At 48.5% G+C, this 15,312-nt stretch overlaps 1 protein-coding gene across 3 annotated transcripts in view; it reads left to right on the top strand.

The window, feature by feature from the left end:
* Positions 1–15,007, top strand: part of SHISA6 (shisa family member 6) — a 329,458-nt gene extending 314,451 nt beyond the window's left edge. For 2 of the 3 annotated variants that reach the window (XM_030923739.1, XM_030923740.1), the window contains 2 exons: positions 6,735–6,887; positions 8,723–15,007. In XM_030923739.1, the coding sequence (XP_030779599.1) occupies positions 6,735–6,887; positions 8,723–9,273 (704 nt within the window). In that variant the 3' untranslated portion in view covers positions 9,274–15,007. Of the gene's footprint in view, positions 1–2,927; positions 2,985–6,734; positions 6,888–8,722 lie in introns of all 3 variants that reach the window. The other variant, XM_010376133.2, reaches the window with a different exon arrangement.
* The last annotated feature ends 305 nt before the right edge of the window (positions 15,008–15,312 follow it).

Here is a 15,312-nt window from a genome sequence, read left to right as displayed (position 1 = left end):
TATCTGTGTGCATAAGTACATGCATGTATGAGTATTTAGGTGGTTTCGTTGTTTTTACTCCTGTAAAAATGCCACAGCCAATTGTCTCACACAATTGTCATTTTGCACACATGTGAAGATTAAATCACGCTATTTTAATTCATTGTAAGAACTACAGTCTGTGTACAAAATGACACATATACAAGATTATTCATTGCAATACTATTTGGGTGGGGGGGTCGGGGTTGAGGGTGTCTGTAAGCACTCACATAATCATCTATGGGGGAAGGAAATAAAAGGAAACACAACAAAATGTCACAGTGGTTATTTTAGGGTTATTCTCATCCTTATACTTAACTTAAAAATGCTCTCCTTAATGCCAAGGTAGGAAAAATCTGATGTTAATGAAACATTTTAAGTGAGATTCAAACAAAAGGAAAAGCACTGTACTTGTAAATCAAGACAGACATTGTTTGTGACTTCATCTGTTAAAAAAATTACAATAAAGATTTCAACTAAGGTATTTAAAGAGTTTTACATAGTGTCTGGCAAATGGTAGGCCAATAATATATATTCATTCTACTTCAGTCCCCATTTAAATGAAGATCACTGTGAATGAGTTTTAAAAAAAATGCCTGTGAAAGTGTTCAGCACAGAGCAAGAAGCATAATTGGTTATCAGCAATTATTAAGTGAATCTGAGTTATAAATAACCCTTTCCTGGTGACACCTAAACTCTGACATGGAAGTCTAGAAGTGTTTCTTGCTAACTGCCAATCTCCAGAAACTCCAGATCGAATGACCTGGGTTTCTCCCATTTCTCTGTGATCCTGCCATATTGCTTAAAAGCGAACAAATACACCAAACAACAACAAAATCTCATTGGAACTAGTTTTCTTCTTGCCTCTGGAGGACAAGCAAGAAAAAAATGTTTTTTAATCTCTCTGGATTCTCTCTTCTTGCTTAAATTCAGGCCCAGTGTAGAACTGTTTCAACCTTTGGCAAATAGTTTCTTCCCTGGCTTCAACGTAATCTGTCTTGGGAAGGAACAGTATCTTCATGTGAGAATTGTGGCCTACTTCCCAAACCCACCCACACTGGATAGTGTGCTTGGCTTCTTTTTTTTTTTTTTTCCGAGACAGTTTTGCTCTATCCCCCAGACTGGAGTGCAGTGGCGCAATCTCGGCTCACTGCAACCTCTGTCTCCCAGGTTCAAGTGATTCTTCTGCCTCAGCCTCCCGAGTAGCTGGGAATAGAGGCACATGCCACCATGTCCGGCTAATTTTTGTATTCTTGGTAGAGACAGGGTTTCACCATGTTGGCCAGACTGGTCTCGAACTCTTTACCTTGTGATTTGTCCACCTTGGCCTCTCAAAGTGCTGGGATTACAGGCGTGAACCACCACACCCAGCCCTGTGTGCTTGACTATTTAGAGTCCAGCCTTCACCAAGGGAATGCTGTGATGATTCCATTGGTTTGGGAAATTTTGTCTGGTGGGAATTCACAGGATTTGTCTTGGAAATTGAGAGTAGAGCTAAAAGAAATCTTGACAAAAAGATATATTGTGGGCTTGGATTTAGGAGATGGCTACAGGGAAGAGGACTTCAGGATACACGGGATATGGAGGATGAAAGGAGGAAAATGGTGACGATGGTTGAAGTTTCACATTCCAGGCCCACGGAACATCAGTACCATGGACAGAAGCCTGGACACCAGAATAAAATGAGGAGCTCACTTTGGGACTTAATGATTTGGGGTGAGGGTAGGAATTTCAAGGGAATGTCCATAAGCATAAAATCTAACCTTCCAGATCAAGATGGACCTCAGGCTAGAGTTGTAGATTTGGGAACTATTAATCTGGGCAAGCAGATGTAAACCTTGGAGTAGAGCTGAAGTCTTCACTAAGATGCCTGAACGTTATGAAGCCCTGGTATTTAGAGAATAGAAAGGGAAATGGAATATAGTGTAGGAGCTATGGAATGACTAGCCAGAGTATAAGGCCAAGGGCAGGGAAGAAGGCTTCAATCACAAGATGTAAGGAAATGAAAATTCTAGACTGCAAGAAGGACAGGGCTGTCATCTGCGGTTAGGTAAACTAAAGCAAGGGCCCTCATGCCTCCTCTTCCCTTTGCTTTGGTTGAAATCAGATACATGCAACAATGAAAAACAAGAACATAATGTTCAGCTGAAGCAGTCATAGAATGCCGGAGTGCACTGTAGTGGTCAGCCACATTTTCATTCCAACAATTGTAAAAGCTTTTGGAACGCCTTGAACTTCAGGCTTTGGCAACTGTTAACTGTGTTAATTGTGTGGATTATTCCATCTAAGTGGAATATTATTAATAAAGGAAATGCTTTTGAACTATTAGGCTGTGTCACTTAAAGGCAGGACAGAGCCTAGAATCCAGGACTGCTGATCTCAGGCAGTAGACAGCTTAGGTCATCTTGCTGCATCTCAGGGTGCATCCAGACCCTCCTGTATAAAGGCCTAGGGACAAATCAAAGTCCTGTAAAGGGGAAGCGCCTTAAGTCAGGGCACCCTCATTTTGGTTAAACACACCCTAATACCCACCACTCAAAGAAATCTGCTTCCCCTGCTTAATTCCCCCACCCTATGCATGCACGCATGCATGCATACCTGCCAAACACTCCCTACTCTCCATCCTTCTCCTCCTCCACCCATCCCTACAAAGCCTCTATGGCTGGTTGGCCTCCTCCAGAGATGTGGGTGGGTCACCATGGTGACAGAGGAAGCGCTGTTGCAGAAGGAGAGAGACAGAAACAGCAGGGGACGTTTCTTGGAGCCTCATACAATGACCTCTGCCTTTCTTAGAAGTGCTTCCTTTAAGTCAGAGAAGCACATTAGAGGTAAAGAGAGATACTGTTATGTTGGAGAGATGGTGGAATGCCTGAACTCTTCTTTAAAAATTTCTTTTCTATGATTTTCAGGTGATCATCAATATAGCCATCCGATTTTGAGCAGTGCTACCCAGATCCCGCCACATGGTGAGAGATGATTGAGAGCACTCTGCATTTCCTCCTCATTTCGAGTAGCACCATTCTAAGGACGGATGCCTATCAGGGCATCACACACATGGTCATTAACTCACTGAAGCTAAGGAGGTGCAAGGAGCCACGGGCCCACCCTCCTCCAGGGCCACAATGCTCTTATCTCACTTGTAGGCTATTTTCCCCTTGGTGTTTCTGTCTCTGATATCAGAATGATCCCTTGACATAAACAGAAAGGGGCTAGACCCATTTCTACTTGCCACAGACCCATTTCTACTTACCACTTGTATCACTTCTTAGAGTCACAAATTCCATATGTCCACAGCAAGGAGTGGAACACCCTCCTTTGCTCAAAGCTATCTGTGATGTCATTTACGAAGGACATGAGACTTGGTTAAACTGTATTGATCCTCCCCAAACTAATTAAGATTTGATAAAACTCAAAACTGATTTGGGCTTCAGCCTCTTGGCAGAAAAAAAAAGAGGCTGAAAATTGTTGAGTGGAGGAGTGTTAGCATAGTGCCCAAGGGTTATAAAACCATGTTTCCCTCTTAGGTTATAATATCCTCCCACCAGATCACAGCTGAACAGAGAAAACCTATGTTTGGCACCTGCTCAAGACTTGATAGAACATAAGACAGCCATGTAAATTGTGAACTATCAGTCATGTTTATCTCTTTGCTGTGAAAGAGTGAAAACATCATTAAGCTTTTAGTGAGAGAGAAACTCAAAACAATGATAAATCCTACAGGCCACCTGGTAGAGAGACCTACCGCTGTCATGTACAATCAGATTTATCAGGTTGTGAGGTCTAAAAAGTTAGCACTGGGAGAAACTGGGGAGATCAGTGAAAAGAGGTTGATACCAGTGGTGATGCTGACAGTGGGAAAAGAAAGGACGGTTGAGATATGAAACCTTTTGAAGAAAGAATTAGAGAAACTTCCTTACTAACTGAATATGGCTGATGAGAGCCAATGATGACATTGATTAGAAAAATGAGGGTTTTATTAACACAATTGAAGGAATCAGAAAAACTGCCAGTATGTATAGGGGATGGAGTTGTCAGTGAGTTTGGATCTGCACACCTGGAGTTTGCAAGAAAAAATATTCAACAGGCAGGAATGCAGACGTGAAGTCTGGAGGAAGGTTAGAGCTGAAGATGTGAGTGAAGCTTTGGAGGCAGTAACAGAAGCCTCAGGAGTGGGGCCACTCTGCACTGAAAGAGCAGTGCAGAAGGCAAAGGCAGGGAGCCTGGGGGATGCCCACAGTAATTAAGCAGCCAAAAGAAGAGCCAGAAAAGGCATGCAAGGAGAGCTCCCACTTGCTCAGTCATACTCTGAAAGAACAACTACTGAGCTGATTTTTCCCCAGAAGGAGCCAACACAAGCAGACTCCTGAATACAACAGTAAGAGCCATTCTTCCCTCCTTCTCTTCCTGTCTTCTCTTTTCCAACCGGTGCAGGGAGATGGGAGTTGATGAGACCCGGTCCCTGCCCTTGAGCAGCTCACAATGTAGTGGGAGTAGAGTTTTCTCTGCATTGCTTTCTTGGATGTTCCCTTCTTTCCCAGGAACTGGCAGAGTGACTTTCAAGAGAGGAGGGGGCCTGAGTCTACTTAATTAGTTCTCTACAAAGAGCATTAATTGGATCCTTATTCTGGGCCAAGCACTATGAAGGAATCAAAAGAATTGGAAAGCAAAGCCCTGCTGTCAAGGAGATTGCAATATTTGGAGATCCACAATCCCAACTCAACTCAAATTATTAGAGATCAGTTAGATACTAAACTGGGTGGAACTGACTAGAAGAGCAATACAGGATTAAAGAACAGATACTGTAGGCTAAAAAGATGGGACATTGGCACAGCAAAACGTCTTGAGTGAGGGGGGAATTTCATAGAGAAGAGTAAAGGAGGCATTGCCATAGGAGGGAGATTGTGCAACGGTGATCCCATGAAGGCAGAAGGCAAGAGAGAGCTGGCCTTGGCTCAGGGGTATGTTCTGGAACACAGTGGCAGAACAAGAGTATCCAGAAAGATTGCATTTGGAAGTGGGTGAGCTGAGTGATGCCTTGTTGAGAGCATAATGCCAAGAGGCAGAAGGAGGTTCCTTCTTCTCCAGCATGGCCAAAGTGAAGAGGCAAGTGCTGAGAGATGAGTGGCTATTACCCCCTCTGAGGAGCAGCACTCCCAAGTTCCTGCTCACTCCATTTCCTGGCATCTGTCCTGATGCATGCCAGGGAGGCTCTTTCTGTACAGCATGTTCTGATGGGGAGGTAAAGCACCCCTCACCCCCTCACATATGTCCTGAGCTGGCATGAACACCAGCTCACTGGCTGAGCTTTCCTGGCTCAGTCCCCAGTGTTGGGGGGGACAATGAAGGCAGGAAGGGATAGGGAAGCCAGGAGTCCCCGGTGCTTGGGGCTGCCCTTGGACAATGCCTAGGAGGGCTTCTCTCTCTCCCACCTCTCACACAGTCCACAGAATTCATGCTTTCCATGGTTCTGCACTCTCTTTGCCAAGAGGTGTGGCAGTCCTCCTGCACATTCGTCTAAAGTTAGAGCCTGCCCCTCTCAGAACTTCTTTGGCCTTGAGGTGTCCCAAACCAAAGAGGATTGAGGAATGACACAGCGAGACTATAGCTGCCCAACTGCCTCATTTCTGGGAATGGTACCCCCATTTCCCATGGCAGCCACTCATTGACTTCTTATTGTGGCTTCTCCTCCTCAAGTCCATGAAGCACTGAGGCATGCTGGTCTTCTTCCCCAGGATCTCCAGCTCTTTCTGTCCCCCCATCCTCACTGCCTCCCTCACCAGCCCTGCATGCCCCCTCTCCTTTCCCGTGTCACTCATCTGGCCCTGAGCTCAGCACACACTGCACTGTGCTCCCATCAGCCACCCTCTCATCTCCCTTTCACCTTTTCTTCCACTTTTCCTTCCATTCTTTTCCCCAGGTCTGGCATTGAACAACACTCCTTTCCGTCTCTTCAGATTCTTGCATCTCAATGCTCTAACTCAGGGGAAGGAAGAAGAAAGTGGGGATGACGTGCTATGCATTTTTGTCTAGGTTCTTTCCTCCAGCAGCTTAGAGATGGCTAAGGGGGGCTTCAGAGAAAGGAATCAGAGTAAGATAAAATAGCTCTGTGACTCACTGTGGCTTGTCAGGTGCAGAGCTTGGAGAGGGGAAAAGGGGCTACACGAGCTGTGCAAGGATGCCATGGACGGAGCATGAGTTGGGTCTCAGTCCAGGACCCAGTTCTTCTATGGGTACATAAATCACAGAAGTCACTCCATGTCCTCCAACTCAGATTTTTCTAAGCCTGAGAGCTAGGTTTGCCTAAAGCTATTAGGAAAAGGACAGCACTTTTATACAGAAGTAGATGATTTTTATGATGCTCCTCAGCTCCATCAGGCTTACGTTTTCAGCAGATAACCCAGAGATGTACTGGGAGAGAGAATTCCCTCCGCAGACTCAAGAGTCGAGTCTCCCATTCACAGAACAGTAAAATCTCTTGGTGGTGGCTAAAATAGCATCTGCCCCTAGACTTATTGACAACTGGAACTGAGCATGAGGGAAACTGAGTCAACAGTATCACCAAGCTATGTCCAAGCACAGAGGAGGTCCAGGAAAGCAGATGGGGACTTGAATCAGGGGTGAGGCAGAAAGCAGGGGAATAAAACCTATAGCTGTCCCCTTTGCCTGCCACAGATATGGTCCTCATTAACACAAAACACCCCTCCCTTTTCTTGCAGAGAAGCCACGGATGAACAACATCCTGACATCAGCCACCGAGCCCTATGACCTCTCCTTCTCCCGCTCTTTCCAGAACTTGGCCCACCTGCCCCCATCCTACGAGTCTGCAGTAAAGACCAACCCCAGCAAGTATTCATCTCTGAAGAGGCTAAGTAAGTCGAATTTCCCGCAAGTTGAGGTCTGTCTCTGGGGCTCCAAGATATCTTCCTATGCCACACTCTCTTGCCCCATACCCCATAGTACAGCTGTCGAATCCCAAGAATAAAGAAGGAGTTGCAGGATGGGAGAAGAGAATAGACAAGCTCTTAGTTTTTGTTCCTTATGGACTGAGTCCATCCTTCCCATACATAGAAAGAAGAACATGGAATCCTCAGATTCACATCTCCATAGGAGACAGCCCTCCAACTCATGCACCAGTTTAACTGCAAGAGAAAGCCTTCCCCCAGTCCCGCACACATCTGCCTTCTTCAAACCATGGGCCTTCCTTTCTGTATACCCTCTACTGGATAGAGGCTAGCAACGGCCAGAGCTTTCTCTGAGACCTTTCCCAGAGAACCACAAACCAGCTCCCTCTCCAACCCAGCCAACAGTGTCTTGAGGACCTGAGATCCTTCACCTCCCATGCATACACCCCATTTCATCAGTCCAATCCAGTTTATCCAGTGATGCCAGCTCTGCCTCTGGAGTCCGGGGAGACTCTGGGCATCAATGGGTTGAAGATACAAAAATGTCAAAAAAAAGTTCCCTAAAGGACAGCTCTTCCTCCTTGGCTTTCTGGCCTTGGGCCTTCTCCTCCCATTTTCCCATGAGTCTCTTTTGATGACCACCCAATGGCAGTAGGAGCCTCAAGGGGTGAACATTTGCTTGAAAGCTTCAGGGTAACCTACCCTGACAGCAGTGCAGCCTCAGTCCACATCAGCCACCTCCATAGTGAAACGCAGAGTCTCTAGCTAGAGATGGGACTGTCTGATAACCTGAGGAATCATCCCGAGGTGATGAAATTTGGCTCAGGAGGAAGGATACCCGCCAGCGATCCCGCTGCGTCAACTGAAGAGCAGGCAGAATTCCCACACTTTTGCAGAGATCTAGAAGGCCATGTGTAGGAGGAGCAATGCAGGTTTATGTATAACCTGCAAGTTCAAGTAGGTGTCTGTGTAGCATGCAAGTTCTGGGCAAATTCAAGGGTACAGAGAGCAGTGTGAGCTTAGGAGGGCCTGCTGGATAGAGAGGAAGGTGGAGCATCTAAATGAGGCACACATCTAAGATTACTCCAACCCGCTTGCGTTACAGGCACAGGTAGAGCGTGTATAGGCTGATTATGTGGCTGCGTGGGGACTGGAGGCCCATGCATTGGCTTTCTGTGCATTGCCTGTTACTACAGAGAAGGTGTTATGATGTTCCTAAGGTACCAGTTAAACATTTTCACAAGTGTTTCCTAGTCTGAGCACCTTACTTTATTCTAGCAGGAGGCTGGCTCTGGACCTCAACAGAAAGCTTCTGGAGCTGCTATTTGGATGTTTTAGTAAAACAGATGGCCATTCTGTTTCAGGACCATGGTGTGGTAGATACGGCCCAGGACCAGGGGGAGTTCAGGGACTTGAGCTTGCCATCAACTTTGCCCTGAACATGCTGGGGATTCTGAGGAAGTCCCTTAACATATCCCTCCTCAAGGTGGTCCATGTACCAGACACTTTTAGCATTGCCTGGGAGCTGGTTAGAGATACAAACTCTTGGGCCCACCTCAGACCCACTGAATTAGAATCTGCATTTAACAAGACCCCAGAGAATGGTTTGCACATTCAGTGGGAAAATACACCCTTCACCTGTCTGAGCCTCCAAGTCCTAATACATAACTAAAGAAGTTTGACTGTATTATCCCTGAAGATTGACAGGTCTGTGATGGAGCAGGAGGGGTGCAGGGTTCTATCTGCGTCCTGGCTGCAGGGTCACCCCAGTTGCTTTCTCTCACTCTGTCTCTCCCCTGCAGCCGACAAGGAGGCTGACGAGTATTACATGAGGCGGCGGCACCTGCCTGACCTGGCTGCCCGCGGCACCCTCCCCCTCAATGTCATCCAGATGTCCCAACAGAAGCCGTTGCCACGGGAACGACCCCGCCGGCCCATCCGGGCCATGTCCCAGGACAGGGTCCTGTCCCCGGATCGAGGCCTGGCAGATGAGTTCAGCATGCCATACGACCGCATCCTGTCCGACGAGCAGCTGCTCTCCACGGAGCGCCTGCACTCCCAGGACCCGCTGCTGTCCCCGGAGCGGACGACCTTTCCCGAGCAGTCGCTGTCCAGGGCCATCTCGCACACGGACGTCTTTGTGTCCACACCCGTGCTGGACCGCTACCGCATGAGCAAGATGCACTCTCATCCCAGTGCCTCCAATAACTCGTACGCCACCCTGGGCCAGAGCCAGACGGCAGCCAAGCGTCATGCCTTTGCCTCGCGCAGACACAACACAGTGGAGCAGCTGCACTACATCCCGGGCCACCACACCTGCTACACAGCCAGCAAGACCGAAGTGACCGTGTGACCAGCGGGGCAGGGCTGGGGCTGCTGGGCATGGCAGAGCAGAGCAGGGGCCAGGAGGGGCCGGGAGCAGAGCTTCTAGCCTTGCCACTCTCCCTTCCCTCGTCCCCTCTGTAGGAAGTGGGGGTGGGCCACCTTTGCCCAAAAAGCCATACCCCCGGGGACAGAGCCCCGATGGCCTGGTTCAATACACTTGGATCCAGGACCAAGAGCAATCGCCCTTGCTCCTCCAGAAGAGTCAACGGGGAGTGAGGAGGGGGCTAGGCCCCATTCTCACCCCCAACCACCTTTGCCAACTCCCTTTCCATCCCGCGCCTCCTTCTCCCCATCCGGGGGACTCAGCTGCAGGTTCTGTCAGCAAAGAGACCCCTGCTTGACCATGGTCCGAAGCTGTCTGGGTTTGAAGGGGCCAGCGGGTCCAATCAGTGGGCTGACCGAATAGGCTACTCGGTCTCATTCATTTACCTAGAACCGCATCACAGAAATCTTCTAGTGCCTAAAAACTGCCTGCTCGCTCTCTCAGAGCCAGGGAGCTGCTGTGTCCATAAGCACAATAATGATTTTTTTCTTGCCTGCTGGAACTCTCTGGTCCCCACTGAGTGGCCCTTCCTTTGCTGACCCCTGAGGGCCCAACCCTGGCCCTGCGCCCCCTCCCCTCAACCCCAGGACCCAGAGGGGTTCCCTTCCTTCAGCTGCCTCCCCATTGGTGGAAACTCCGCCCCCTTCCAGCTGACTGCCCGCCCATAAGGACCCTGGGCCTGTCGTTTTTGGGGGCTGTGCTCCTCCCCTGGCCCTGAGGATTTCACCCTTGAGTTCTCTGGGGTTTTGGCTGTAGCCGTCCCAGAGGGGAGTAGCGATGGGGTGCTGGCCCGCCCAGACACCCGATCATCTCCACACTCCCTCCAGGCTTCTAGACCTGACCATGACTGCCACTCAGGCCGCCTTCTCCATCCCTGCTCTGCTCCCAGGAGGCACCTGCGGTGGCCAGAGAGCCAGGGTGGGGAGGGCCACTGTGATGTGCAGGGTCTCGGGCTCAACATTCGCATCCTGCAGGGCTCCAGCTGTTCACACATGCACCTCTGGCAGGACCCAGGCAGAGGTTTCTAGAGAGCAGCTCTTCAGCCCCCAGACAAGGAGGATGAGAGGTGGTTGTCCTGCACCCTGTCCGCCTCTCCTTCCTTCTCCATCTCTGTCTACCTGCTCAGTTCAGAGCTCATTCCTACTGCCTGTCTCCCCTTCCCCCACATCCTCCCTGCAACTTCATTCCTCCTGGCTGTTCCTTCTTCGATCTGTGCCTCCTCTGGATCAAAAGGACAAAGACCTATTAGCAAAAGCAAACAATGGTCCTCCAGGCGACTGGCCTAGGGGCTAACTGGGCAGGTACCCACAGCATCGTCCCTTTCTGCAGGCACTGGGGCACCTGGTAGACCACGGTCCTCAGCTTTGTTGGGGGGGCCACTACTGCCCGCCCACCTCAGCCTCTTCCCCACCTCCAGCCTGGGGGTGGGCATGATGTGACTTCCTCCTGGGGAGCTGACAGTGAATTCAGCAGCATCCGCTCCCCCAAGACCAGAGAGCCTGGTGGGGGAAAGAAGAGGTTTCCTCATTCTCAGGGCCAGGGCACCCACTGGGTTGGGGCTGGGGGAATCAACTCCAGACTACTGGGTGAAGGTGTGATCCGTAAAACAGTCAGATCCAACAGCAGTACCCTTATAAAAGGGGTTTTACCTGCCCTCAATTCTGCCCTCATGGCCCTTTAAAAAGGCAAGTGTAGAAGGAGAATTTCTCGGTGTCAGCCCTGGAGATTTTTTATCTAACCAAGTCCACAAACCACAGAGAAAGCAATGGACTGTTTCCTTTCACTGATTTCAAGAGTTCCAAAGCTCTCATCTCCATCTCCCCTCCCCAGGGTGTGCTTCCCAACAGGAACAGGAAACCATCACATGGGTCTTAGGGGGATGGAGGTTGGGGGTTGTGAAAGCCACCCTCAGCCCCCACACTGGGGACGCATTCCTGGTAACCCTTGGTAGGCCAAGGACTACCCTCTCCGCTTTCCTCCCCACAGACACATAAACCTTCTTAAGGGCTGGTCCCCAGGGGTTTATAAGAGTTTGTTCCAGAAGGTGAGGCTAAGAGGGTTGGAAAGGAAGAAGTAAGTCTGAATACAGCAGGTGGCTCCCAGCTGGGCCCGAGCCCAGCACCTTTGAATCCTCTAATCTGTGGCTGTCCCTTGAAGGCAGGATGCTGGTGGTGAGGGGAAAGGACCTGAGTGGCTGAGTATGCCCCTCCCTGGTGTCTACATGCAGGTACACACCAAACCAGAAAGCTGATCCCATCTCCAGTGTCAAAGCTTCTCAGCACCAAGTTCTGCAGCCCCCAGGGTGACACTTTTCCCCACTTCTCCCCAAGCCCTGTCTCTGACAGGGTTTCTGTCTGTCTCAGGGGTTGTTGACGGGTTGATTCCAAGACATTTCTCATCCCAGCATTACCATTGTCTGGGTGAAAGTCTCTAATGTCAGTTGGGTTGGAAAATTCTACTGCAATGGTTACTTCTTTTCAAGGATTTCTTCTGCTTCACCTTTGGGTCTAGAAGCAAAGAATGGAGGGAGGGAGAGAAGGAGGATAGGAGGGAAGGAGGAAAGAAAAAAGAAATAGAGATAGGTCTACAAACTTGCTCCAATTCAGTCCCTCATTTCAAAATCCCAAAAACTATGTCATAACTGGGACACAGAGGTACCCCATTTATTCAGCTGTCCCATCCATCTTTATGGAACAAGCAAAGCCACATCACTAGGCAAGTTCACGTAGCAGATAAAAGAGGCTTCTGGGGCTAGAACCTAGATGCCATGATTTCTAGCCCAAGCAGGCTGGTGGCCTCTATCATACATAGAAGTACCATCTACCCCTACAGTAAAAGCCTCCTCCACCTCACAAAGGAAGCGTAAATCCCAAGATTTCCCTCTCCTTGTTTTATTAATTCTTTCACATCTCTATTGCTCTAACAGGAATGCACTAGAATCTGCACAGGTTCCCTCCTGCCCTGAAAGTTCTGCCTGGTCTCCTTGGCCTCTGATGGCATTGAAGCTCTCACAATCCCTCCTGCACCTCCACCTTCCCTGTCTTGCTCCAGGCTCCTGGCTCCATGCCTTCCTGAGTCAAAAAGGTTTTGCCAAGAATTCCTTCACCTCCTAACCGGGCTTCTGCCCTCAGGGCTCCCCAGTGTCTTGGGAGTGTCTTGGGCCACGCGTCTGCCTCTTAGAAAGTTCCAACCTTGCCCCCAATTCACATTTCTCCTCCCCTCTTTCCACTCTCACTTCCAGAAACTCCTGATTTCCAGAAAAAACCAGATTTCCATGCCAGGTCACTCATTCCTTCCTCTCATCTCCCTCTTCCTCCTTCTATCTTCCTCCATTCCTAATTTCTTTTCCCTGGTCTTCCTATAATCTCCAGCTCAAAAAATCAGAGCTCTCCTTGAAAACAATGGAAGAATAAGACATTCTTCGGGTCTTCTATTTGCCTCATTGGTGTATCCTTTATCTCCTGCCCCTGTGAGTTGATACCCCAGTGCACGGAGCCAAGGGCTTTCCCCGTCTGAGCTCTGGGAGAAAGGGAATGGAGCTCTGGGTTTGAGATGTCATGGCCTGTCATGGTCAGTTTGGTTCCTGACGCTAGCAAGTCCCCTGAAGCTCCCAACCCAGCCTGATGTTAGCCCAAAAGCTCCTGCTCTGGCCAAAGACTCCTATCCTTGAGGGTTCTCAGCCACTGCTCCAAAACACCTGCCCCTTTCCTGCTTGTGTATGTCACCTATCCGCCTTTGTCCACAAAGACTTGAGGGCCTCCTAAGTCTCCAAGCATGGAGGAATATCCACGCCAACATCCCTGCCATCAAACTCAGTCCATTTTCTTCAGAGATACCTTGTCTGTCACCAGCCTCCACCCTCATATTCCTTCCACAAGCAACTGTGCACCTAACCCAAGTTAAAAATGAAAGGGCTGCCAATCACTCGGACTCCAGAAGAGGCCTGCCCTGAGAAAAGCTGGCATGTTACCTCCCACATACATTTCCTGTCATCCTCTCCAAATCTGGGAAATTTTGCTCTGGAGTATTTTCAAGAAAGCGCATTGTGTTTTAATGAAGTATTTTTCAGGGTTCAAATGTTATTTTTTATAAATGCAGCATTTTAATGGCAAATTCAATATGAAGGACATGTCTTCCTGGGCTCTATATTTGATTTTGGAAGGCAGCATACTCTAGGAGAAATAAAAGCACAGGGCTGAGGCTCTGGAGACACAGCTTCCAGCCCTGGCTTTGTCTCCGAGGGGGAGTCATGTTCTCCACTCAGTGCCTCAGTTTCCCCATCTGTAAAATGAGGGTCTTTGACTAGATGAGTTCTGAAGTTTCATCCAGCTCTTACATTATAGGGCTTTCATTCCCTGCCAGCACCTGCTCTCCCCGTTCCTCCCCACCTCCACCGAGCTGCACACATCCCACAACGCCTGCCCCACAGTGATGTCCTCAGATGTCCTGGACCGCACTCCTCACTAGAGCCTGGGGTGGACCTGATGGGCTTGGCCACCCAGGGATGCCCTCGTACCTGAAGTTTAAGGGCCTAACCATTCAATAGGTCACCAACTGTGTGCCGTGGAAGCCCTCTTGTAGAGACAACCTAAACCATCCTAAGTGGCTGTGGAATTCTGGGGAATTCTGAGTTTGGAGTTTCCATTTTGGATACGGTCCTTATAGCTGGAGGGAGGCGGTTCCAATTTCAGAGAGGGAGCTGGCTGGAGAGAAAGGTCTGGAGGTTTGCCCACAAAGGCATGAAGTTTGTACTTGAGGGCAGCTGGGAAATTCATTTCAAGCTGCAGAGGGACATGTGCATAGGCTCTTGTGTGGTAATGAACGTCATGATATCCCACTCTGGAATGTGCATCCTGAAGACCAAGTCTGGACACTGAGGCTCCATTTCAACTGGAGGAGAAGGCATCACTCACTATTTGGGCTCCTAGGAAAGGGCACTCACCCCATCCTAGTACCTTTCTAGCCCTTCCTCATGACATTACCGTCCTCCCGGTGAAGGCTTATGAAGCAAGAATGGAGAGTCCAAGTTTGTTATCATCAAACCCATCTTGTAAATCAGGAAACACATTAACCTTCCATCAGTCAGAGAAATGCTGTGGCTGTGTGTTTCCTTAATGCTCTCCCTCCTGAGGGAGGAGAAGACCCTGCTCAACTTTGCTGCCCACCCTGCAGTGACCCCTGAATGCCACGCCATGGGAGGACTCATTCATTGGCTTCATAGTGGCAAATATTCCTCTAGTTCTATAACTCAACTAGACATTTTGTAGTAAAGAATTCTTGAACTTCTCTAATAAAAAGCAATTCTTACTGTAATATTTTTAGTTTGGGGACACAATTTCCTAAGGGGGGATTAATGAACATTTTTATGCATTAGCCCAATTTATGAATTTCATGTTTATTATATGGTAGCACTGATGAAAAGTACCTTTCTCTATCTGTATCTTTGCAGTGTCTTCGTTACTCATACGTAAGCTTCATGGTGAGCAGTGCTCTAATAACTGCTTCTCTGTACAAATCTCATCGTTCTACTTACCTGTCAAAGCACATTCTACATGTACTGTAAACAAATACACTTTAGTAAGATTTAGTCTTAAGGATTTTTCCACTTTTGTCAGTAACAGATATTTATGGATTAAAAAATAAAGCCGTTTCAACATAACGTGTGTCTCCTTAAGTAGCCAGGTGCTGACTTTTACAGAGTCAAAACCAAAAGTAATTAAAAAGCAAGAAAGAGTGCAGAAGGTCATTGGAGTTGGGGGCAGAAGCAAAGATTAACTGCAAATAGGAGCTAGAGAACTGTGAGGGTGAAAAGAGTGTTTTAAATACTGGATTGTGCTGATGGTTGTACAACTGCATAAATTTACTAAAAATCACAAAAGTTTATACTTGCAATGGGTGACTGTTATGGTTACCAATTAAACCACAATAATGCTTTCTACAATGAATACTATGAGGAATGTGGGA

This window comes from Rhinopithecus roxellana, chromosome 19 (genome assembly GCF_007565055.1).
Source record: "Rhinopithecus roxellana isolate Shanxi Qingling chromosome 19, ASM756505v1, whole genome shotgun sequence".
Lineage (NCBI taxonomy): Eukaryota > Metazoa > Chordata > Mammalia > Primates > Cercopithecidae > Rhinopithecus > Rhinopithecus roxellana.
Note: the sequence above shows the minus strand (reverse complement) of the source record. Positions and strands in the feature narration are given on the sequence as shown.